Raw genomic sequence first — 27,538 nt, 5'->3', positions numbered from 1 at the left:
CACAATGAGGTATCACCTCACACCTGTTAGAATGGCTATTATTAAAAAGACAAGAAACAATAAGTGTTGGCAACGATGTGAAGAAAAGGAAACCCTTGTGCACTGTTGGTGGCAATGTAAAATGGCATAGCTACTATGGAGAACAGTACAGGGGCTCCTCCAAAAATTAAAAATAGAACTACTATATGATCCAGCAATTCTACTTCTGGGTACTTATCTGAAGAAAATGAAAACACTAACTCAAAAAGGTATATTCACCCCTGTGTTCATTGCCACCTTATTTACAGTAGCCAATATATGGAAATAACCTAAGGTGTCCATTGATGGATGAATGGATAAAAAAGATGTGGTACATACACACACACACACACACACACACACACACACACACACAATGGAATATTATTCAGCCATAAAAAAGATGGAAATCTCACCATTTGCAACAACATGGATGGAACTTGAGGGCATTATGCTAAGTGAAATAAGTCAGAAAGAGAAAGACAGATATGTATGGTATCACTTGTATGTGGAATTAAAAAAAAAAAAACCAAACAAAAAACCCCAAAACCAAACTCATAGATACAGAGAACAGACTGGTGGTTGCCAGAGGCGGGGGTTGGAAGATGGGCAAAATGGGTAAAGGGAATCAAAAGTACAAACTTCCAGTTATAAATGAATAAGTCACAGGGATCTAATGTACAGCATGGTAACTATAGTTAATAACACTGTATTGCATATTTGAAAGATGCTGAAAGAGTGTACCTTAAAAGTTCTCATCACAAGAAAAGAAATTTTTACAGCCATATATGGTAACAGATGTTAACTAGATTTGTGATCATTTTGCGATAGATACAAATATTGAATCATTTTGTACACCTGAAACTAATATAATGTTGTGTATCAATTATACCCCAATAAAAATTAAAATTAAAAAAAATAAATTTCAAAGGGGAAATAAATAAGAGATGGAAAGGGAACCTAAACATTAAAAGAGGTTAACTGATCCACCAATGGCAATGTGTGGAACTACTAAGATCATGATTCAAGAAAATAAACTGTAAAAATAATTAAAACATTTATGAGACATTTGGAAATTAGAACGCTGGATGTTTAGTGATATTAGAGAATTATTGGTTAATTTTTAGGTGTAATAAAATAATGGCATAATGGTTATGTTAAAAATTTTGACTGATATGAAGTATTCTGTTTCTTGATCTAGATATTAGTTACCAAGTGTGTTCAGCGGGTGAAAATTTGGTTAAGCAGCACCTAGTTAAAACATGAGCCAAAGGCGCAATGGTTGTGTTCACGCACTCTGCTTTGGTGGCCTGGGGTTCACAGGTTCAGATCCCGAGCATGGACCTATGCACTGCTCATCGAGCCATGCTGAAATGGCATCCCACATACAAAATAGAGTAAGGTTGGCATAGATGTTAGCTCGCAACAATCTTCCTCAAGCAAAAAGAGGAAGCCTGGCATCAGATGTTAGCTCAGGGCCAAGCTTCCTACCAAAAAACAAAGGGCCAAAGACCTTAACACACACCCCACCAAAGGAGATATACAGATGGCAAATAAGCATACGAAAAGATGTTCCACATCACATGACATCAGGGAAATGCAAATTAAAGCAACAATGAGATACCATTACACACCTATTAGAGTGGCCAAAATCTAGAACATTGGCATCACCAAATGCTGACAAGGATGTGGAGCAACAGTAACTCTCATTCATTGCTGGTGGGAAAGCAAAATGGTACAGCCACTTTGGAAGACAGTTTGGCAGTTTCTTACAAAACTAAACATATTCTTACCATATGATCCAGCAATGACACTGCTTGGTATTTACCCGAAGGAGTTGAAAACTTATGTCCACGTGAAAACCTGAACACAAATGTTTATAGCATCTTTATTCATAATTGTCAAAACTAGGAAGCAATCGAGATATTCTTCAGTATGTGAATGGATAAACTGGCACATCCTGATATGGAATAATATTCAGTGTTAAAAAGAAATCATCTATCAAGTCATGAAAAGACATGGAGGAAAGTTAAATGCATGTTACTAAGTGAAAGAAGCCAATCTGAAAAGTCTACATACTGTATGATTCTAGCTATATGACATTCTGGAAAAGGCAAAACTATGGAGACAGTAAAAAGATCAGTAGTTGCAAGTAGTTGGGAATGGGTAGCAAGGAGGAATAGGCAGAGCACGGAGGATATTTAGGGCAGTGAAAATACTCCCATCCCTATGATACTATACATTTGTCCATTATACATTTGTCCAAACTCATAAAGTATACAACACCAAGAGTGAACCCTAATGTAAACTACAGACTTTGAGTGATTATGATGAGTCAATGTAGGCTCATCAATTATAACAAACGTACCACTCTGATGGGGGATGGGGGACAGTTATAACAGGAGTATGGGGGCAAGGAGTAGATGGGAAATCTCTGTAACTTCTCAATTTTGCTGTGAACTTAAAAAGACAAAATCTTTATTTAAAAAAATTTGATTAGCAGCACATTTCTGTACATCTATTATGCTTCAATATGAAGTTAAAAATGTAAATCCAAATAAAAAATAAGGACATAAAGTTATTTTTTTAGAAAAAAAGAAACCATGTATCTAGAATTTGCTTCAACATAGTACAGGTGGGGGAAACAGTGGATGAAGTATATAGGAAATAAGATTGACCCCAAGATGGTAATTGTTGAAGTTGGGTGATAGACACTGTATATATTTGAAATATTCTAGAATAATAAGGTCTTTTTAAGTATACAGATTTTAAAGTTTTGGTATATATTGCCAAACTTCTCTCCAGAAAAATTGTTCCAATTTTACTTTACTAGCAGTATATATCAACACCCATGTATGCTAGTATTAATGCTTTTTTTTTCCTGAGGAAGATTCACCTGAGCTAACATCCATTGTCAGTCTTCCTCTTTTTTTGGATGTGAGCCACTGCCACAGCATGGCCACTGGCAGACGAGTGGTATAGGTCTGTGCCCAGGAACCAAACCTGGGCTGCCAAAGCAGAGCACACCAAACTTAACGACTAGACCACCAGGACTGGCCCCCTTATTGCAATTTTATAGAAACAAAATTAGAGATAATGACATCACTGGGTATTTTAATTTATGCACCAATTAGTTTAAGTTTTTGCTTGTTACAATGTTATAAAGTACAGTAAATATTTTAAATCATCATATGAGTTTTTCATTAAAGAATGGTTAGTGAAATAAGTCTAACATCTAGAGACAACCTGAAATAAATTAGAAAGAAGCCTAATTAAAAATATGAGTTAGCACCTTGAAATGAACAGACTTACCTAAATTACTTGAGTATACACACAACATATCTACATAAAGGCATCGTAAGGGCTGTGTAAAGAGAATGGACTTTGATATCCCATGAACCCATGTTAGATCCCAACCCCACACTGGGAACCTTGGGCAAGTTACTTAACCTTTTAAATGCTCAATTTAGTCATTGTAAATTCTAAATAATAACATCAGCCATCTTTCAGAGATGTAATAATTCAAAATATTGTAGATGAAGCCCCAAATACAATTCTTGGGATGTGGTAGTCACTTAATAAATGGAAATTGTTATTAAATTCTATGAGTAAGCAATTTTATGTTCTATAAGAAACCTCTTAAAATAAACTAAGATTGGCATAACATTATCATTATTTACTATATTCTATAAACATGGCAAAGAACAGGAGTTGGTAACCTTTCAAAGTTGATGTGACAAGTCTTCATTCATTCAATTCCTTGGTGGGGATGTTTCAGTTCTGTTTTAGAATCTGGGAGGATCACCAGGCTGCTGAAGGCACTGCTGGCGTGCCAGAGGCATTTCCTTTGAAAACGCAAAGCTTGCAGTAGAGGGGATGCTGGGGATAAGGAAGCTAAATTTAAGTCAGCAAACAGCTTAATCATCAGTTGTTGAAAAAAGAGGGATGAACTGACTGCCAGTGGAAAGGAGGCAAGAGTGAGTCAGAGGCTGGACACCAGGGAGAGAGTCAAATATACGTCTTATTTTACCCATTTCTATGGCTTTACCTACTACCCTCAGCAACGCAACAGCCTCCTCTTTGCAGCCCCATCCCCTTTGTAACCAAACCTGCACAAAGTTCTAAAAAGCAATTCTGATCTTGCCATTCCATGCTTCCCTTGCCTACAGGTCAAAGCCCAAACTCTGTTCTTTGTTTTAAAGTGCTTGTGACATGTACCCCAGCTTATCTTTCTAATACGACATATGGCCCATGCACTGGCCATATAGAATTATATACAAGTTTCTCTTTCCTGCCTCCTCGATTTTAATGTTTTGTGCCTTTTTCCTCCAGAAAAACTCCTAGACATTCTTCAAGACTCAACTTCCCCTTTCCTTGAGAAGCCCATCCTAATGCCCAGGTAGAGTTAGGCAGGCTGTTAACTATGCTCTCCACAGTTCCTGCCTAGTATAACTTCATTCTCATTCTAATTACCCTGTATTTTTGTTATTTGTTAATTATTTATTTATATGTCTATATCCCCTACTGAACCACTAGTTCCTTGAAGATAACCATAATTTATGTTTGTATTCTCAACTGTTAGCCTGAAGAGGATTTCATATATGTTGCACAATGAATGAATGTGAATGACTATAGAATATTAAAGATGACTGTACTAGAAGAACAATCATAGGCAGAGCAACATAGGCTAGACAAAGCTGTGTTAGAAATTGGACTCCAGGCCTAGTAGCTACATGATCTTGGGAGATATACTTAACCTTTTTGAGCCTCACATTTCCTCGTTTGTGAAATGTTTTATAACTCTCCACTACAGACCTCTATCATTTCTCTCTACATTGAGTAAATTCTAAAATGAAAATCTGACCAAGTGACTTCCTGACTGTAATGGCATCTGACTGCACTCGGGATAGCGTCCCACTTAGGGGAATCATTACAAGATCCTTAACGATGGGGCCCTGGCTAACCAGTGCAGCCTCACATGTCCCCCTAAGCCCTGACATGGCTTTGAGTCCTTTGAAAGGCTAGAGCACTAGACAGCCACTGCTAACTAATTCCAGTGGTCCTTGGGATTAAATCTGCTCACCAGCCTGGGTTGAGATGTTGTCTTCTGACCCTTCAAGTCTGGGTTAGGTGTCCCCTGTACAGGCATCCATGACACCCTGTACTTCCTCCACTACAGGACATGTTAGTCAGGGTTCTCCAGAGAAACAGACCAGATAGGATGTACCAAATAGGCTGTACACACATACGTATGTGTGTCCTATATGTGTGTGTGTGTTTATAGAGAGAGATTTATTTTAAGGAATTGGCTCACATGATTATGGAGGAGTGAAAGTCCAAAATCTGCAGACTAGGCTTTCAGCTGGAGACCCAAGGAAGAGCCACTGTTACAGTTCAAGTCCAAAGGCCATCTATTGGCAGAATTCCCTCTTGCTTGGAGGTGGGGGGTGGGGATGGGAGGTATCAGTCTTTTGTTCTTCTCAGGCCTTCAACCGTTTGGATGACATTCACCCACATTATGGAGGGCAATCTACTTTACTCAAAATTCACCAATTTAAACGTTAATCTCTCCCAAAACACTTCCCAGAAATATCCAGAAAGTGCTCTGGACAACATGGCCCAGCCAAGTTGACACAGAAAAGTAACCATCACAGCATACTACACTCCATTATTACTGCCTGTGTACTTGCCTAAGGCACTCCCTAGATTATAATTCTCCAAGAACAGAGTTTGTGTCTCTTTTACAAAATTATATACGCTACACTTTGTGCAGTACCTGGAACATAGTACACATTCAATAAATACATTTTGAATATATTTACGTTCAGATTTACTTTTTAGAAAATATCTTGTCACCTTGTGGGTTGCCAGCACTGCTTTGACTTTTCATACTTCCATCAACACTACTTTGCTAACTAACGTCAGAAATGAGTTTTCCAAATTAGTGGCTTGTGAACATCATGAAATATGTTAGAAATGGATTCTCACTGATGAGATTAAAAGTGTTCAAACTAAACTATTTTGGAGACACTCCCCACCTTTACATGAACAAGCAGTAAGAAAAGAGTGAGACTGAATCCTCACCCCTTTGGATGGTATTCGGCCATAAGTCAGGAGGATTTCTGGTTGTCTAATGCCAACTATAGAGAATGGCAGAATTTTGCCTATGAAGTACTATTTCATCTGCTTCAAAAGAATCTTCCATCCAAGGTAGTGGTCAGAGCACTAAAAGGACAAAGAGCAAACTTACAGAAGAGGCTCTATGAACACTTCTGTGCCTGCTGTCTAAACAAAAATGTTTGCTAGCAAATGTCTGTAAGTGAGATAGAAACTTGTTTTCAAGGTTACAGAGGAGAAGGTAACCCTTACTCATTTCTAAGCAGTGAAGGCAACTGTTATCTATCAAAAAAGCAAGAGTTGGGCATTACTAAATTTGCTTAGGTCAGCTCACAATAGAAATAAAAAAGAACGACGGGGGCCCCGACAGGAGGGTTTTAAGGCCTTGAGATAGGTCCTCTCTATGGCACCAGCTGCTTTGCCTCATCTGAACTGTCACGGCCTTACCGTTCTGAAAGGCGTAACCTGTTCCACATGAGATAGAAGATTGATTTTATCTCTGCTTAGAAGGCAGACAATTAAAATTCTGTTGCTTATTCCCCCAAGGAAGAGATCCCAGGAGTTAAAAAGTGGTCGTGATAGCTGAATTACAGACTCGCAAATGATTAAAATATTCAATATTGTCATTTTGTTTTACCACAATAATAGAAGTAATGGTGATAGGGAGATCCAGTAACAGAACAAATAGAAAATTTCAAGTTCTTGGATAGAAAGAAAATTCTTTGAAAGAAATTAAATGGAAAAATGAGATTAAACTTTAAAATATTTTCATCTAAAAGCGCCAGAGAAATATTGCTGCAAAGATGATAGGCAACATTTTCTGCTCCTAAATTGTCCTGCTTCTCCATTAACTTTCCCGAATAGGGGACCCAAGGAGGCCGCCCAGTCTAGGAAATCTTGGGATCCCACTGCACTTAGGGCAGGTTGCCTGTTCTGCCCATGAACTCTTGTTTGTCCCAGGCTCCCTTTGGGCCTGCCAAGGACTGGAGTGTCAGCCAGTGTCAATCAACCCAGTCTATCCTTTGGCATCAGAACGAGAGACTCCCCAGCTACCCTTCCTCCTAAACAAATATACAAGCGCCTTTTATTTTGTAGATTTCCCTGTTAACAATTATAAGGGAAACAGAATGACCAATGAGACAATTGCAGAGGTTTCACAGTTACACAGTGTTACAATGATGTCCCTTGTTGTGTGCAGTTACAGTGTCCCTTCTGCAATGGTCACAGGATTATCTCAGCCCTGTCAGATTTCCATTCACAGTCCCAGGCTGTTAGATGGACAGCATTCATTTTTCCCCAAAGGTCCTTCTGCCCAACACAGGTAGCAGAAGAGGAAATTTCCACAGAGCAATTGGGTATAATACCACAGTGAAATGTTTACCAGCAAAGGTCTGGAAAAAAGCAAGCTGCAAGAGCATGCGTAGGGGACTATCCCATTTTATGAAAAGAAGGAGCAGAAAGAAAAAGAGGCAAGGAGGAAACCCCATATATGTGTGTACATACCTGTATAAACACGGAGAATGAGCTGGAAGGAGACATTCCATGATGATAGCATTGGTTACCTCAGAGGAGTTGGGTGGAGTGAGGGCTGGTGGGGAGATGATTAGCTTTTCCTTCATATCCCTCTGTATTTTTGACTTTTTAATGATGAGTATAGATTACATACACTTCTTACAAGTTTAATTACATTTTATAGCATTGTTTTATAGTGATCAAACTTAAAATTTTTATAATAATTTTAACGTGAACACATTGAAATCCTCCTGAAGTTAAATTTATTCACCTATTTTCTACAAGATGTACTTCTGCTTTAAGTTTAGAGTTAACATAGTTATGGTTAAGAGTATGGACTCTGAAGGTGGATTGCATGGTTTCAAATGCTGGCTGTGCCTCTTACTAGTTCTATGACCTTGAGTAAATTGTAGTTATAAAACCCTTCTGAGCCTCACTGTCGTGGTTTGTAAAATAGAGATATTAACAGGATCTACTTCACAGGGCTGTTTGGGAGAGTCAATGAGTCAACTATGTAATGCATTCAGAATAGTGTCTGGCATAGAATGAGCACTACATGTTAGTTACTTTTAAATTCTCTGGATCGAGAACTCATTACTTATGAATGTAGATTATAGAAGCTGAGGTTTTTGAAATAAAGTCTTTTTTATTGCCATAGTACTAAAAATCTGCAGTAATATATTTGTTCAAATGCACATAAAACTGCTATGCAGTATGAATTTTAGGTAACATGCTGTCTATAACAATTATACTAAAAGCTTGATGATGTACCAGGGATGTTTAAATTATAATAAAAGAAGGTTCTCAGGTTATAGTGCATGAATAATAAACGTGGAGCAAAGGAGGCAGCAAGAACACTTTTACATGAAAATCAAATGCCACAAGAAAATATCAATGGGTGTTTAAGGCTTGTAAAATGGTCCAGCACTGTGGGATGGGCTGTGGGAGGACCCTGCTGGATGCAGAGATGTGGATGTGCTGAGGAGACAATAGCAGATAGGCTTGGTGTTGCCTTCTAGAACACGTCACCAGATTATTCACAACCAGAAAGGTGGAAACAGGCAAAAGGCATTGCCAGTGGACTGTCTTTCCTCCTTATGTAAATAGGTCTTCTTCCTTTCAGATATCATCCTAAGAAACATGACTTTTCTCTTCTTCACCCCTCGCCTCTTCACCATGACTTTTTCCCCATCTGCCCCACGCTTGACCTTTCTATAGCATTCATCACTCTCACTAACAGTCAACTGGCACTGTTTTAAAACGTTGATTTATTTAATAAATATACATATGCATATTCATAGCATTTAAAATTCAAAGGGACAAAAGACGATTCTGTGAAAAGTCTGCCTTCTCACCCTCAGCCCCTCCCCAAAACAACTAATATGTTTCATGCATTCCTTCAGAGACATTTTATACAGATATATGTGTGCCTATATATTGCATATGTGTGTATATACACACATTCATATATATAATATGCACATCTTTCCATCTTTTTTTACACATAGTAGCATACAGTACATCCTCTTAAGCATCTTGCTTTTCTCAAATAACAACACAACTCAAAGATCATTCTGTCTAAATACAGAAAGAATTTCTTTATTTTTCTTTTCTGCTACGTAGTATTCCATTGTGTGAATGTACCATTGTTGTTAATAAGTCCTCTATTGATGGACATTAAGTTGTTTCTAATCTTTTCTTCTTAATATCAAGACCTAGTTCTGAGGTTCTTGTTTTTCTCATTCTATGTGGTTTCCCCTCGAGCATCTCATGGGATTATGGCTTTACTGGTCATTAGGCACTAGGTAGCTGACAACCAAGTTATCTCCTGCTCTGTTTTCTTTCCTGAGCTTAAGTCACACATTCCCAACTGCCTAGAGGACTCTCATTTAGAAGAAACCACTCCCTCAAACTAAGCATATCTAAAACAGAAGATAATCCTCCCTGCCCACCCTGTTTTGCTTGTGCTAATTTTATCTGGGATATATAGCATTTATTCACAATTCCCCTCACTTGTCTAAACACACCCTTGCTGCTGTTGCCAGGTTTGTGATGTTCTGTTTTCAGCCCACAGCCAAGTACTGTCTTAGAAACAGAAAAACCAGAGTTGTACGGTTGTACAACTGCATGGAGATATCCAAGAGACCATCAGATTGAATGCGTGAATACCAATCTTGAAATGCCATTTGATCTATACCCCCATCTCATCACTGAGAACCTTCAGAAAGTGTTCTTGTAAGTTCCATGTGGATCAGTTCATCTTATGCTCCTTTGGTTTTAGAGATCTAGGCAATATGATGGAAGCAAAATCAACTGGCAAGAAGGGTGAAGTTTCTGATACTGAAACAGCCAGTTAATGTAGGGTAGGGTCACCTCAATGAGAACAGCAGGAGGGAACCTCCTTGTCTTCGGATCTAAGGCATGACACCCGTGATGTGCAGTGGCACAGTCCTTTATCTCTTTCCTAGAGTCCTATCAAATAAAGAGAATGCTTGCTCAAGAGAAGATAGTGGTCACAGCACTGGAATGTTACAAGAAAGTAAACGAGTGCAAGAATCGTAGAATGAACTGCAGTAGAGACAGCAGCAGCATCCTACTGAGAGAAAACATGGAGGCAGCAAAGAAGCACTTCCCAAACGAAACAGGGAAGGTAAATACAGATGCAGAAGTCACTTGAGAGCAGAAAGACCTTGGACAGGAGAGAGAGCTGGGAGCCTAGCACTTTTTATTTTTAAGTTTTATATTGCATACATGGCTATATTTATAAGTGGGTGTCTAACTTTTCATCTTCCACAGGTGGGTTTAAACACATTGGGTGAAGATTTTAGTTTCTGGAGAGAATCCAGTGTTGGAATATCTATGGCTTAGCTGACTGTGAAAACAAGGTTCTAGTTTCTAGTTTAAAATGGAAGCCAGGAAGGATGCCACAAATGGCCCAGATATTTTGAGGAATTTTTTGAAAGATATAAAGCTGATAAGATGGACTAAATATAGAGCTAATAAACCATACAATAAACTGCACATATTTAAAGAGTACAATTTGGATGTTTTGACATACATACTCATCTGTGAAAGCAACGACACAATCAAGATAAAGGACATATCCATTACCCCTGAAAGTTCTTTGTACCCCTGTATAGTCCTTCTCTCCTACCCTCTAACTCTCAACCCATTTCACCCCTCCCCTCATCCCTAGGCAAATGTTGATTTGCTTTTTGTCACTATACATTAGTTTACATTTTCTAGAACTTTAGATGAGGGGAATCATACTGTATGTACTCTTTTTTCCTGGCTTCTTTCACTCAACAGTATTATTTTCAGAGTCACCCATGTTTTGTATGTATCAATAGTCCTTTTTTTGCAGAATAGTCTTTCATTATATGGACATACCAATTTACGTACCTGTTGACCCATTGAGGCATATTTTCCAATATCCATTGTTTCCAACTTTGGACTATTATAAATAGAGTTGTTATAAACATTTTTTCATTTGTGTACAAGTGTTTGTTTGGATATATGTTTTCATTTCTCCTGGGTAAATACCTAAGATTGGAATGGCTGGATCATATGGTCATGGATGTTTAACTTCTTAAGAAACTACCGAACTGTTTTCCAAATGCTTGTACCATTTTACATCCACCAGCAATGTATGAGAGTTCCAGTGGCTCCACATCCTTGCCAACACTTGTTGTGGTCAGTCTTTTAACTTGTAAGCATTTTAGTAGATGTGTAGTGATATATATCATAGTGATTTAATTTGCACTTTTCTCATCTAATGAGATTGAGCATCTTTTCATGTGATTATTTGGCATCCATATATCTCCTTTGGTGAAGTGTCTCTTCAAATTTTTGCCCATTTTTTAAAATTAGGTTTTATTATTATTGGGTTTAGAAAGGTCTTTATGTTCTGGATGCACATCATTCAGCAGATATGTGGTTTGCACAAATTTTGTGCCAGTCTGTGGCTTGCCTTTTTGTGCTGTTAATAGAGCCTTTCAAAGAACACAAGTTCTTAATTATCATTTGCCAACAATTACCCATTGTTCTCTTTTATGGATCATGCTTTTGATGTTGAATTTAAGAAGTCTGCCTAAATCAAAGTAAAAAATTATTTTTCCTACATTTTCTTTCGGAAGTTTTATATTTGGGGGATTTATACTAAGATCTACAACACATTTGGTGCTATTTTTGAATATGGCCCAAATTATGGATCTTAATTCTTTTTCTTTTCTTTTTTAAATATGGATATGCAATTGTTTCAATTTAGCACCAATTTAGCATCAAAAACCGTTATTGATAAATCTGTTCAGGTATTTATATAGCTGAAAAAGTTTCTATTTCGCCTTTGTTTTTGAAGTATAATTTCACTTGATAGAGAATTCTAAGTTGACCATTTCTTTCTTTCATTAATATAAAGATGTTTCTTGACTATGTTGCATTTTTATTTTCTATTTTTATGTTAATTTTCCTTCTTCCTGACTAGATTGTAAGACCTCAGAGTCAAAGATTACATGACCTCATGATTTGAACACAGCAGACCTTTTATAAATGTTTGCTGATTTGACTTGTGGGCTCCATAAACCAAGTCTATGCTCTATCAATCCCTTGGGAACCTGGCCCTTTTTTAAGGATTAGTATTTCTTCTGATTTCCTAAATCCTTTTTTCCTCCTCTTACCAACTGCCTTGGTAAGTGATGAAACAATGTCTTATTTTTCATTCATTCAACAAATATTTATTAAACATCTATTATTTGCCAGGGTATGTGCCAGTTGTTGGAGATGAAGCAGCGAACAAGGCAGACCAAGCCATTTTCCTCATGAGGACCACATTTTATTGGGGGAGACAGACAAGGAATAAGTAAACAAACAAATAAAATAATTACACCTTGTAATTTGTGCAGTGAGAAAACTAAAGGACATGCTGTGACAGAGAATAACAAGGAAACATACTACGAAGAGAAAGTTCAGAGAAGTCTTTACAAGGAGCTAACAATTTCAGCAGAGACTGGAGGATGAATTTTGATGAATAAATTGTGTATTTGGGGATGTGGGTAGGGTGAGAGGAATCTGGAAGGTCTGGCTCCAATTTGGGTCAGGGTATTTGGAATTTGGTCAGGACTGGCTACATAATTTGCAGGTCCCAGTGCAAAATAAAAATGCAAGGCCCCTTCTTCAAAACGCATGGAAAAGTTACAATTAAAGGTATAGTGATATACAACTTTTTACTATCTTGGTGGTTTTCATTTGCTATTTAATGTCATGCTCCCTTGGATATGGGGATACTCACAGGGCAAGTGTAGACCCTCACAGATGCCAGGTGTACTGCCCTTTGACTTGACAAATATGTGCACTCATTCTGGGCTCCTTCTCCTGCTAGTCTTGGAAGGAAGCTCTGTACCCCAGCTCAGGGTCAGGGAAGTCAATCTGTCCTTCCCAAGGGCCCATCATGCCATCCAACTGTGGATGGGCAACCTCCAAGGGATTTCATTCTCTGTTCTGGTTTGCTCTCAGTACCTGATTTAGGGACAGGCAAGAGGCTCACCCCTGCTGAATTGCCCGCCAAACATACTGAGGTACTGCCAGTCCAGGATGGGGACAGCTGCCACCACGCCCTGCCCAGAGATGATACTGGAGGTGTGTCCAGGCCCAACTTCCCTATAGCCTCACCCAGGATCCCTCTGAGCTCAGAGGGGCTCAGTAGAATGCAAGCCTTCCCCTCTCCTTGTGATCTGGTCACCACCCCAGGTGGATAGCACCAGTGGTTACATGGAGGATGTGGGGCTATGGGGGCAGGAGGGCCCTGAGAGGGAAGCAAGCAGCCAAGAATCCGTCCTACAGAGGCGGGGAGCTGGCAGGAGGTGCCAAGCTTCTGGAGCATGCTCCATATCCCGTTGGACTTACACCACAAGTTCAAAGATTAACTTATTAAGAATTTCAAGATGGCAATCACAGAGCATTAAACCCCATGCAGGGTGCAATTCTAATCACAGGCTCCACGCAACTGCATTGATTGCACACTATTATGGACTAAGTGTTTGCGTCCCCCCAGCATTCATATGTTGAAGTCCTACCACCCAACGTGATGGTATTTGGAGGTGGGGCCTTTGGGAGGTAATTAGGTCAGGAGAGTGGAGCCTTCATGAATGAGATTAGTGCCCTTATAGGAAGGAACACCAGGAAGATGATTTCTCTCTATGCCGTGTGAGGATACAAGAAGACAGTGGTTTGCAAACTGGGAAGCAGATTCTGGATTTGCCTTCCTTAGATGCTTCCTTAGATTGCCATGCCTTGATCTTGGCCTTTCCAGCCTCCAGAATGGTGAGAAATAAATGTTCATTGTTTAAACAATCCAAGCTATAGTAATTTGTTATGGGAACCCTAATGGACTAAGACCCAAGCCCATGAAGCTGGCCCTGAATCTAGTTAATTATTAAATGAATAGAAAGATTCAAAAACTTGTGTGCAATTCTTATGTTATGGAGTTATTTTTCCCTTAGAAACAATCTAATATTCCAACAGTAAGGAGTAAGTACACAATTATATGTAGGTTATGGACAATTACTTTACCATTAGCAATGACTGTAAGTGTTTTAATCATGTGGGAAAAATGATTATGCTATGTTGGTAATTGAAAGAAGAGCGATTTTTGTTTTAAAGATTTTATTTTTTCCTTTTTCTCCCCAAAGTTGTATATTCTTAGTTGTGGGTCCTTCTAGTTGCGGCATGTGGGATGCGCCCTCAGCGTGACTTGATGAGCAGTGCCACATCCATGCCCAGGATTCGAACCAACGAAACACTGGGCCGCCTGCAGCGGAGCACGCAAACTTAACCACTCGGTCATGGGGCCGGCCCCAAGAAGCACGATTTTTAAAAACTGTATTCTGATTCTGTGACCCAAGCTAAGTGAAGAGAAGAAAAATGCACAGAAAAACCTGAGAGGAAAGACACCAAAATGTTAAGTTGCTCTGGGTGGTAAGCTCACATATAATACTTTTAACATGTCTCTAGGGGATTTTTGTCATCTTTTGGCTGTCTACTATCCAATCCCAGCCTTCTCAATAGTATAGCTATCTCTCTGGTGGAGAATACCACAGTGTATGTCGTCTTGGGATGAGGGGAGGGGTGTGGAGTAGAGGGTAGAGCTGCAAGGAAGGCCAAAGGGGCCAGGTTTACAACTTCCCCTCTCCGGTACAGTCAGTGTATGGACACATGACTTAGGATTTCGATAATCAAATGTTTCTCCCGGGATTTTGAATCTTGTTCTAATGTCAAAAGACTACGGAGATGGTCAAAGATTCATGGCAAGAAACATTCACTGCACTGCTGACAAGACTTTTCTGCTGATGTACTTACTGTTGCTATGACTCCTGTAGCAAGCTATTCCTGCACAACCCTTGCATCTGCTCATTCATTTGCATGCTAGGTCTCCAGCTAATCCTGGGTTCTGTGTCCTCTGATATATTTCCCATAAATTCCCTTCTGCTTAATCTAGTCAGAGTTGGTGTCTATGGCTAGCTCCAAGCAATATAACTTCTTTATTCCTTCTGTATTTCCACACTTTCTGTGACAACAATGTATCACTTTAATAGAGGGAAAAAACTTTAAATAGGAAAAACACTACCAAACCATCCCCCAATCACTCTCCTCTCAGCAATCTTAGACAATGATTGAGTTAAAAACGAATTCAGCTTCTGCATTTCTAGGTTCTAAAAAAATAAATGTCATCTTTATGTAATGAAATGTCATTTTTTTAAAAGAAATTTTACTGCATGGTAACTACAAGTATTTATAATAGAAAAATCAATAGATCGCATCACTGATGGAAAATAAGTGAAACCATAAAAGTCATATATGAGGTTTTATAGAAGCTGTATATACATACATACATACATATATGTATATATTTTTTTTCCTGAGGAAGATTAGCCCTGAGCTAACATATGTGTCAATCCTCCTCCACTTTGTACGTGGGTCGCTGCCACAGTATGGCTGATGAGTGGTAGGTTCATGCTTGGGATCCTCATCCATGAACCAGGGCCACTGAAGCAGAGCATGCCAGACTTAACCACTACACCACAGGGCCAGCCCCCTGTATATTTTTTTTAAAAACAAATGTATTGACTAGTTCTTCTGAAAGATTGCCTACAAGGTATAATTTCCAATGACCTTGGCACTAAACAGCCAAAAGAAATGTTATTTCTGCAACTCCTGATTAGAAGCATAAATGGCTTCATATACAGAATCAATAAAAATTTGTGAGAATTAATTACACTTCAGAAATAAAACTATAAAATATTTTACTATATAAGTGAATTTTTTCACCCCACTCCCTGAAATTTCATGTTCTACATATAGAAATTAGCAAATGCAGATTTTCTTCATGAATGGGATAAAAATTTACATGGCTTTGTAGCAAGACAGTTTTATTTTAAGAAGAGCTTCTTTAGGGTTCATTGAAAACAATTGTTATTTCTTCTTTCATTCTTTGGTATAATTTTATTTGTGTGAAGTCTCATATGACATATCCATTGTGAGGTTTTGGTTTTTCTATGAAGACTGACTGAAAGATGAGCAGGGGTAATAAAGCCCATCACTGGGAAATGTACTTGTTAGAAGATCTAATGGTGGGCAGACCAAGGCCTGGACCAACTTGAGAAACTAGCTGGCCCCTGCCTTGGCCTCATTACACCTGTGTCATTACCACCTTCCTTGCTGTCACCACTGCTGGGGAAAACCTTTCTCCCTTGCTTCTGTTTAGGATTTACTCACTTTGTCACTTTCAAGTGCCCTAAGCACAACAAGGAAATAAACGTATTGTTTTCTTACTTAGAAAAGGATCTGGTGTCATTTTGGGAGAAGAGCAATACAAGTTAGACAGGCAGGACAAATGAAATGGGACTTGGTGTGTGACCTAGTGTAAGTTGTCTGCAGTTTTTTTCAAATACTTCAGCATAAACAATGTGATATCAACTTGTGTGTGTTAGTTTAAAGCCACACCTTAAGGAGAGTGTGTACCTAATCCAGAATATATATTTCAAAGATGGTTAGCTAACATTTAACAAAAACGCACATTCCAGAGATAACTACTACATCCCCCTTAGCTCTGTTCACCTTTGATCTACACCAGTTTTGTTAATTAGCATACTTGACACTGGAAATGGATTTTCGTTGATGAAATTGGCGGTGTTCAAGATGTGTGTGCAGATATACAGAAAGATAGGTGTGTTGAGATACAGAAACACTCTTCACCTTTGCACTGTCAGGGTATCCCTCGGAGTGGTATGAAGTTTTATTCTGAAGAAGTTGTGTTCTACTAATTTGGAGGATTCGTATTGCCTGTCATCTATAAAGTAACTGAATTCACCTTTATTGTTGTTGGTTTCAATGAACTCTTCAAGTAAGATGTGGTTAGCACACTTAAAGGACAAAGTTGGGACTTCACTGAGTTTACAAAATAGGTTTATAATTGTTGTTACTTTGTTTCCTGCCAGCTTACTAATAAATGTTTGTATATGTAGCAGAATTTAGTCTAGGATTTGCTTTCTTTATAACCTAGCAGCAAGTTGTGGCAAGGAGCCATATATAACCCTCCTCTATCTCTAGATGTAGGTGGCTACTGATGGCAACTAGGAACTTAGCAATATTGAATGGCCAAATTGGCATGGGTCCATTCTTAAGGTCTATCTATCAGGATGGAATGCAGAGCTGGAAGAAATAATATAGACCTAAGTCATGGGCCTAACTCTGAAGGTACAGCCAAGCAAACAAGTGTCAATATCACCAGAAAGTAATGAAAAATCAGGAGAAGATGATCCTATCAATTTTGAGTTTGTAATAGCCAGGGATGGAAAGGCTAAACACAATAAGAACTGCATATGTGATATAAAGAAAACATAGCTCTGAAGTACTGATAAACTCTCATTTTGTCAACATGAATGATTTCAAGGAGGAAGAAAACAGGAGGGCCCTAAAGAAACCAAGATATGCCATAGGAAGCATTCTAGTGGGCTAAGATTTTTTTATGGCTATATACAAAATTTCAGATGACGAACACCAAGAATAGTCCTGACTTACAAGAATATTAATGGGAAAGTTAAAGTCCTACATGAACAAAAAATATGAGGACAACAAAATATGGCTCACTAAAGGATGTTCAGAGAAAGAAGATCCAAGGAGACTGGGAAAATGGAACTCCTCAACCATTTTGTTTCTAATTTCTCCATCAGTGACTAATTTTTGATGCCTAAACCTGATTAAGATCCGACCAAAAAAATTACAAACGAACATCATTTACAAATACCAATGCAAAAATCCTAAATAAAATATAGTGAATAATCTCCAGTACTACATTAAGAAAATCATGTATTCTGACCCAGTGGGATTTATACCAAGTATGAAAGTATGGTTCAGTATTAGGAAATATTAATATAATTCTCTTTAGAAAATAGGAATGGATAAATACTTTCTAATATATTTATATTATATATTCCTTACACAATGGAATACTACTCAGCCATAAGAAATGATGAAATCTGGCCATTTGTGACAACATGGATGGACCTTGAGGGTATTATGGTAAGAGAAATAAGTCAGAGGGAGAACGTCAAATACCGTGTGATCTCACTCATGAGTAGAAGACAAAAATAACAACAAACACATAGAAACAGAGGTTGTATTAGTGGTTACCAGAGGTGAGGGGGGGAGGGAGGAGGATGAAAGGGGTGATTGGGCACATGTGTGTGGTGATGGATTGTAATTAGTTTTTGGATAGTGAACATGATATAATCTACACAGAATTTGAAATATATTACGATGTACACCTGAAAGTTATATAATGTTATAATCCAATGTTACTACAATAAAGAAATAAAAAGAATAAAAGATAAATAAATAAAAAGAAAGAATATATGTATCCTAAAGTCAGAATCTTATTTAATGGAGAAACACTACAGACATTTCCACTAAAGTAGGAACAAGGCAAGGAGCATCACTATATCCATTGCTGTATTGTGTTGAAAGTATTAGCCAATGCAATTAGAGAAGAGAAATCAATTAGAGGTATAAGAATTGAAAAAGAAGAAGAAGAAAAAATGATCTCCTTTGCAGATGACATGATAGAATACCTGTTAAATCCTAGAGAATCAATGCTAAAACTAACTCAAACAATAAAATAATTCAGTGAGATAGCAGGATATGAAATTAACATAAAAACCAACAGCATTAACTTACACAAATAATAACAAGTTAGAAGCTCTCATGAAGGAAAAAAAAAATCTCATTTACAATAGTAACAAAAAATATAAAATACTTAGGAATAAACTTAACAATAAATGTTCAAAACCTATGTGAAGGAAACTATAAAATATTCCTGACACAAAAATTGACTTGAACAATAAAAGATATTCATTCTCCATTACGATGTGTCAATGTTACCCATATATCAGTTCTCCTTTAAGTTAATTTATCAATATAGTACAATCTCAATTTTAAAAATATCAAAAATGCTTTCTTAGAGATAGGTAAATTGATACAAAAGTTTATATGAAAAAATAAAGACCTAAGGATATCTAGGAAATTACTAAAAAGGAAAAGCTATTAGGGAGGGGGACTGATAAGCCCTACAAGATACAATTAAAATAGTGTGGTACTGGTACATGAATAGACAGAAAGAGCAATTGAATAAAATAGGAAATCCAGGCTCGTGTGGACATTTAATATATTGATAAAAGTGATGTCTCAAATCACTGGGGCAAAGATGGACTGTTTAATAAATCATGTTGAGGAAAAAACTAGAAATTCATTTCTTATACCATATATAAATACAAACTCCAAATGTATTGGAGGTCTAGCAGAAAGCATGAATGAATTCCTCTTAACCTGCGTGTAGGTGAAGGCTTTCTGGCTATGACTTAACGTCCAGATGTAATAAAGGAATGATGAGTTTTACCAAAAAAATTTAAAAACAAAAAAACTTTACATGGGGAAAAAATCCAAGCACAGTAAAAAGACATAAGTGAGGAGAGAATATTACAAGAAATATGCCAGAAAAAGGGCTAATATCCCTAACACAGATAGACATTTTTAAATACAGTAAAACAAAATTTAAAAATACAATAAAAGGTGAGCCAAAGACAGACAATCCACAAAAAAGATACAAAAATCACCCTCACTCATAATAAGAGAATTGTAAATTAAAACTACACTGACATAGCATTTCTCACTCATTATGTTGGCAAAAGTTCAGGAAAACTGGCACTTTCATAAATTGCTGATGGGATGCAAAATAATACAATCTCTATGGAAGAGAATTTGGCAATATGCAGTACATATGGATTTACTCACTGATCTAGCAATCCCACTTTTGGGAATTTACTCTAAAGATAGACCTCCTAAAATATAAAAACACAAGGTTACTTATTATAACAGTATTTATAATTGCAAAATATTGGATACTATCTCAACATCCAAGAATCAGATCTGAAGTGAATAAACTATGTACACAATGTACACAATGGAGTACCATGCAGCTGTAAAAAAGAATGAAGAAGATTTCTACAAGTTGATGAAAAGTGATCTCTGGAAGATATTATTAACTTAAAAAGGCAAAATGCAAAACAGCGTACATTGTACGTTCACTCTGGAGAAAGAAAAGAGAAATAAGAAAACATACATTTATCTGCTTATTTTTGTAAAAAGAAACACAAGAAGGATAAAAGAGAAAACAATAAAATTGTATACTTATAAAGGGTAGTAGGAGAGTTCAAGAGATGGGGAGAGAGAGTGATATTTCCCTGATTATACCTTTTAGTACGGTTTCCACTTTTGGAAGCATATTATTCTACATATTCCAAAAGTAAAATGAAATCATCAATAATGGAAGGAAAAATAAACTAAAACTAAAAACGGAAGCAAATGAACACAAGTGTGTTTCAAATGATTAACATAAACCTCCTGAAGTGGGATAGGGTGGCGTGAGAGAACTAATCCAAGTAATTTTTGCACATAGCACTTTGACTTTCAACCCTCACTCTAGGGAAGAAAAAGCACAAACAAGGCATGAACCCTTTTTAGTAGGTTTGCTTTTGTAATTACATGAATGTAGCAATTCTGAAACTATTTTATGTACAATGTAGGATCAGGCAAATAAGTAAATGAGTTGTTGCTGTTAGGAAATAAGGCTTTCACTGTTGAAGAAGGCAGATGCAAATATGAAATGGGGAAGGCAATAAAGAACATGTGGAATTGGATTGAAAGCGTATCAATATCCATGATTTCTCAAATGAAAAAATTATATATGTATTCTCCTTTCCCCCAACTCTCTCTTCTGAGGGCCTAAAAGCAATAATACTCTAGTATCAATAAGCCCACTTAGTGACAAGATCTCAGCTTCTAAATAAACATTCCCCAATTAAAAAAAAAAACAAACCAAGGTTTTTGGAGAAATTGTTGACTCCAGGGCAGGAGTAATGAATGTACAAGACAAGCCTGGAAAAGTTTATTGTGTCACAGGTAAGAAAATACTCAATGTGCAGATCAACAAAAGGAGCCAACCTGAGTTGGCCAAATCTCGGATAATTTGAGCATCAAAATAAATAAGGATTGGGCCAGCCCGGTGGCGCAGCGGTTAAGTGCGCACGTTCCGCTTCTCAGTGGCCCAGGGTTCTCCATTTCGGATGGCGGATGTGGACATGGCACTGCTTGGCAAAAGCCATGCTGTGGTAGGCGTCCCACATATAAAAGAGAGGAAGATGGGCACAGATGTTAGTTCAGGGCCAGTCTTCCTCAGCAAAAAGAGGAGGATTGGCCGTAGTTAGCTCAGGGCTAATCTTCCTCAAAATAAATAAATAAATAAATAAAATAAAAATTAAATAAATAAGGATGAAGAAGAGACAAATCTCCTATGCAGAAGCATTCCAAATAAATTATGCAATTATTCTAATGGAGGGGGAGCATAACAACCCACTCTAGAAATGAGATAGGAACCGGCCTAATAAGACAGGGCTATCTGCAAGGCCCCTGGCCTAACAAGATAAGGCCCTAACCAATCCGCTAGCTAGGAGAATCAGCCAGAAGATCCACATTCTGCAGTTTCGGGACTTTCCCTGGTTTACACATGCTCCCTAGCACCCAGGACACTAGCCTCATTAGCATAGTAAAAGTCACACCAAGCAGTGGAGAGCTAGCATGCTAATAATACATGTCTTGCATGTAGTGGCTTGCTACGTGACAGCACAGGCGCAAGCACAACCCCACCTCTACACGCCATGACAAGGCACTCCTCACTAGCCTTTGCCTAATAAAAGCCCCACAATCCTGTTCCCTAATGAGCTGGTCACCTGCTTCTTTCCTTTCTGCGTTGGCTCCCTTGTGCCTCTCCTGTGCACAAGCTAATAAACTTTTACTTTTTACTCCCTTTGCTGTCTCTCCTGATTTCTATCCTGGCGCATAACAACCACCCAATGCACCGGTAACAGAATTGTGTGCTGTGCACAGGGACTTCCTTCCAAGAAGTACAGTATGGAAAGGGGAAGAGCAAATTTACAGTGGAGAAACCTGACAAACACTACTTTAGTCAAGTGATCAAGTTCAACGTAAACAATCATAAATTATTTTGGTAGTATGTACCCTTGCTACGAAGTGATGAAAATGACACTTTATCTCTGTGATCTTCCTCACAAAAACCCATAACCCCATTCTAATCATGAGAAAAACATCAGATAAATTCCAGTAGAAAGGCATCCTGCAAGATACTTGAGTGGTTTTCCTCAAAATTGTCAAGGTCATCAAAAACAAGTAGTCTGAGAAACTGTCACAGCCCAGAGAAGCCTAAGGAGAAATAACAACTACATGTAATACAGTATCCTGGAACAGAAATGACATTAGGCAAAAACTAAGGAAATCTGACTAACTATGGACTGTAGTTAATGTATCAATATTGGTTCATTAATTGTAACAATGTCCCACAATAATGAAAGAAGTTAGTTAACAGGGGAAACTGTGTGTGTGTGGCGGGGGGGGGGGGGGGCGGTGTATATGGGAACACTGTGCTAGTCAATTTTTCTGTGAACCTAAAACTTTCCTAAAAATAGTCTATTAAAACTACATACATTCAAACATACATATATAAGGACAGCAAAGGATTGTAACTTTTTGAACAAAAAGAAATACATAAATTTGTAATGACATAAATAAATAAATAAGGAGGGCTCTTCTTTGTAGCAGCATCAGGACTAATAAATATGGAGGGCTTGAAGGAGTTAAAAGAAATCGACAATTTGTAACCATGATTGTAAAAATGGGTTGCAGCAAGAATCATCAATAAAGGCTGAAGCGTAAGGTAGAGTTTGATTGGGTGCAAGATATTTGCTTGGTCTCAAAGCATCTCTTCACAGATTCCTTATTAGTTGCAAGGGGGAAAATACATTGAAGAAACTGGATACCTTGATCGAGTGACAAACATTAGTATCACCTTATAATGGACAGACATCCTGTGCTGTAATATCCTGAGGACATAACTTCATTTATGTGGTTGTTTCCATCGAGGATGCAAAACTTGAATCTAATCTCAAGTAAACATCAGACAATGGTCAATGTGGGAATTTGCATTTAAGGAAAATTCTTCTTTTGTAAAGGGATGCATTGCTTTGGTGACCCCTCTTGGTCATAAGATTGTTATTACCTAATCGATGCAAATGTTTCAGACTGTCATTTTTAACTATTGTATTTATAAATTAAAATGCTATCGCAATAGAAAGATTTCTTTAAACATGAAGACATCAGCAGTTTCCCTAGTGGCACGAAAAAGAATGCAAAGGAGGGAGAGGGTTTGGAGAGGGGGGAGGTGGCGGGAAGAGAGAAGGGACCCTGAGCTGATGGTTGCCAGTTGTGCGTATTTATTTCTTATTTAACAAACACTGACACACCACTTATTTTTACCAGGAGCTGTTCTAAGCGCTTTTCACAAACTGACTTTTTCAATGGGAAAGCTCAGTAGTTGGTCTTTGTTTCCCAAAACAAAACACAGATATGACACGAAATGATTTTTTCTTGTCTTTTTATCTGTTATCAAAGCTCCACCGCAGTGATCTTCTCCTTCGACATAGGAACAGGAGCCTACAATCACTGCGGGATTTTTCGTCGAAACGTCGGCAACCCTACTTGGCGATACCAAATGTTGCGTCCCCTTTGAAAAGCCTGATTCTTTGTTTCCTAGAAAACCTTAAAAGCATGCATTGAGAGCAGCTTATGTATCCCTTTGGGGTGCCAGGCACTCACTTTCTCTTCTCCTTTAGGGTTGAACCCCAGAGCAGCTCGCAGCCTTTTTTCCCTAAACTTGATTACTTCTAAACGCCTCTCTCGCTCCAGATCTAGCAATTAGTTCCGGTCTGCGTTTGTTGCCATTAGCGCGTATCTCATGCAATGGATTCTGGGAGACCAGGTCTGGTTACACTGAGGTTTCCAGACCCGTTGTGAACTCTGGACTTCAATTCCCACAATGCCGGGCGCGAATCCGTAATTCCTGCCGGGGTAACCGTGAGGTGGCCGCCATCTTGCGTACGGAGGTGCGGCTGCTTTGCCCATACGTTGAGGGCTGGGGTTTTAGTACGTCCGCATCTTAGCTTTGGGTCAGTGTCTCCGCGTTGCTTTCACCTTTTCAGAGGTTCAGGTCTTTCTAGAAGAAGATTTTATTGGGAGGTAATGGTCAATGCAGAGCTGTAGTGTAAGGTGAGTAAACAAACACTCTATTTTAAGTGAGGGTGGGGTAGTGGTGGTGTCGTTTTTCGGTTTCTTCTTTCTTCTGTTAGCGACTGGGGTTCTCGCCGGCGCTTGGCTGGACCTAAACTTTAGCCGTAAACATAGAATCCCGGAGTGAACCTTTCAGCCTCGGAGATCTCTGAATTCCTAGACAGAACGTGTCTCCGGTGGGACGAAGAAACTGGGTGACGCACTTTTGCCCGGACTGCCCTCTTTGGAGGTCGGGAGGCCACGGGGCTTAGGTTGTGTATAGGCCACGCTCTGTTAACGCAACCCCCTTGCTTTTCCTTGTGACTTTCCCGATATTTCGAATGAGGAAATGGGAAGCCGACGGGTGGCCGGGGAAGGAGGCTATCTCCGGGGGCGGGGGGACGGCGTTTTTTACGGTTGTGTCTTCGTTCAGCCTATCTGTGGCCTACCGGTATCATTCTCTAGTCTTCTTTTTGTCCTTTCCTTTTTCTCTCGTGTTAGAGAGAGGAGGACCGGAGAGCAGGCAGAATGAAGTAGTATTGAGTAAAACAGGCTTTTGCATTGTTCTCTTGAGGGTCCCCAAGACATTTCAAGGGAAGCAGAATTTAGGGAAGCAGATAGGCCGACCATCTGGAAAAGATGAGCACTTTGATTTTGGGAGTTTCCAGATTTGTTTTTTAAACATAATGGCGTATTTGCATCATTCTCAGTGCAACCGAAGTTTTCTTTTTTTTCTCCTAATTTTAGTATGCTCATTTGGAAACCACTATTACAGTACTCGCGGGACTAGGGCCCATAAGGACTGGCATTTCAGTTAATCTAACGTTTTATTGCTAAAAAGATATGGTTGTCTAAGATTTGGGAGCTGGATTTGTTTACTCCTAAGGACGTAGTGGTTTTAAACAGGAAGACATTTATGATGCAGTTTATCACAACCAGTTTGGATATGTGTCAGTTTGGTTGGCAGATTTACTTTCCTTAGTACACAATTGTGTATCTATATTATCAAACTGTATAAATTACTGATTCAGCTTTCCAAAGTTACTTAAATTCTTTAGCTTCTCTAAATTCAGAAATGGGTCTTTTAGATGACAGGTGAGATGTATCTTGTTGAAAAAGGATATTAACTTACTTTCAATGAGACTCCTCCCTTAAATCATTATATTATAACAATACTTAAATAGTAAGTGGTTATAAAATTGCAATTTTATAAATTTTGTATTTTGGAGAAGTATTACCATTATATGCTTATCTCACAAACTTAAATGTCTTTTTCAATTTTCGTGTTTCCGAAGAAACTTTTGTTTAGATTGTTAAACTATTTACTATTAATTATATGATTTATTTACTTCTCAGATGCCTTATGGTGAAATTTCTGAAGCTAAATCCTTGGGAAATGGGGAAGAACTAACAAGTGAACCATGCTATAAAAAACTGAAGTCAACTGAAGAGGCTTATGTTTTCTCCCATCAGGGTAGTGCTAATGTTCACAGAATCCAGCAGAAAACTGGAAATGATTGGGTCCCTTTGACCACCATTGATGTCAGAGGACGTAGTCATCCTCAGAAGGACAAAACCAAAACTACAGATTTGCTGAAACCTGTGCATGATGAGATACCTGATAATAGATCAGATGTTATTGAATCTGTTAATTCACAAGTTTTACAAGATACAAGTCCCCCATTGGTATCCAAAGATGATGAGATATATAGCACAAGTAAAGCATTTATAGGACCCATTTACAAACCCCCTGAGAAAAAAAAGTGTAGTGAAAGGAGGAATCAGGCAGACAATATCAACAGTGTAGATGGCAAAGGAGGACAAGAAGAGAAGGAAAAATTTAACTTCAAAAAATCAGAAATTGACAATGAATTATTCCAGTTTTACAAAGAAATTGAAGAGCTTGAAAATGAAAAAGATGATTCGGAAGGCAGTTGTAAGGAAACCAAACCCTCAGAGGAACAACTTGGTACATATTATCAGGGCCATGATAATGATCTGTTAAAGTCTGAAGATGAAAAGAAAAGAGATCTTAGTAATGCTCTTCAGTCACATTGTGGTTATCAGCAATATTTAGGGAATGAACCAGGCAAATATCCTTGTAATGGGCAAGTAATACCTGCATTTTGTGATGATTCGTTTACTTCGTTTGGGCCTGAGTGGCAGTCAGTGCATTCTTTTGTAGTACCCCAAGGTCCTCCTCTTCCCAGTTTTAATTATCATTTAAATATTCAAAGATTTAATGCTCCACCAAATCCACCATCAAATATTTTCCATGCCCAAGATGGCTTTCTGATGCCAAATGGATATTATGTAAATGATTGTCGTGTTGACTGGAATTGTTTGACTTTTGATGAGAACAATGAATATACTGACTATAGTGAGAATATCAGTAGTGTTCATCCCTCCAGAAATGGCTACAGTGTGCAAGATGGATACGTGAGTAATGGTTTCTGTGAAACCAGTGAAGGATGCTGGAAAGATCCTTCTATGGACAAGCATAATGGAACAGACAGGTTTATGAACCAGCAGTTTCAAGAGGAAAAATTAAATAAATTGCAGAAGTTACTTATTCTTTTAAGAGGCTTGCCTGGTTCAGGGAAAACAACGTTGTCTCGGTAAGTGAAGGATACCAAGTGAATACTTGGCAGTTCATTACTTAAAAATCATAAATAATAGATGTAATCAATGACAAATACTTTTCATGTTTCTAGGAGAAAATCTTGAATTTATTATACTTGAAAATGGCATCTTACAGTGTAAATATTTAAAAAGATGTTACCTGATAGAGGAAAGGAGATTTGGCATATTTATTTTTATTTAGATTCTGCTAAGGGCTTTAAAAATAGATACACCATGTATAATTGTGACAATGATGAAAGCAAATGCTATGTGAGAACTGCTGGCCTGGCCTTTTAAGTAAGCTAAATAGAGTTGGACTTAGGCTTAGAAGATTTGAGCTTTAACTCAGGTATTTCACTTTATGATTTTGGACAGTTTTTGCTAACTGTTAATAGAATGAATGATACTTATTTTTCTGGAATTATTGTGAGAAGCAAATGAGATAACCCAAGGAAAAGAATTTTGAGCATATTTTAAGCACTGCTGCGTTCATACCATTGGTCGGCAGAGGGAACCCTTTTTTGGTTTCTTTAAGGAGTTTGAA

At 38.1% G+C, this 27,538-nt stretch overlaps 1 protein-coding gene across 13 annotated transcripts in view; it reads left to right on the top strand.

Moving 5' to 3' along the window:
* The first annotated feature begins 24,029 nt into the window (after positions 1–24,029).
* Positions 24,030–27,538, top strand: part of N4BP2L2 (NEDD4 binding protein 2 like 2) — a 67,423-nt gene continuing 63,914 nt past the window's right edge. For 12 of the 13 annotated variants that reach the window (XR_011427675.1, XR_011427674.1, XR_011427673.1 and 9 more), the window contains exons 1-2: positions 24,030–24,372; positions 25,729–26,990. Coding sequence is in view for 8 of the 13 variants with exons in the window: in XM_070239482.1 (XP_070095583.1) it covers positions 25,729–26,990 (1,262 nt within the window). In the remaining 5 variants the exon portion in view is untranslated. The remainder of the gene's footprint in view (positions 24,373–25,728; positions 26,991–27,538) is intronic. The other variant, XM_070239484.1, reaches the window with a different exon arrangement.

This window comes from Equus caballus, chromosome 17 (assembly GCF_041296265.1).
Source record: "Equus caballus isolate H_3958 breed thoroughbred chromosome 17, TB-T2T, whole genome shotgun sequence".
Lineage (NCBI taxonomy): Eukaryota > Metazoa > Chordata > Mammalia > Perissodactyla > Equidae > Equus > Equus caballus.
This window is presented reverse-complemented; position numbering and strand designations above follow the sequence as displayed.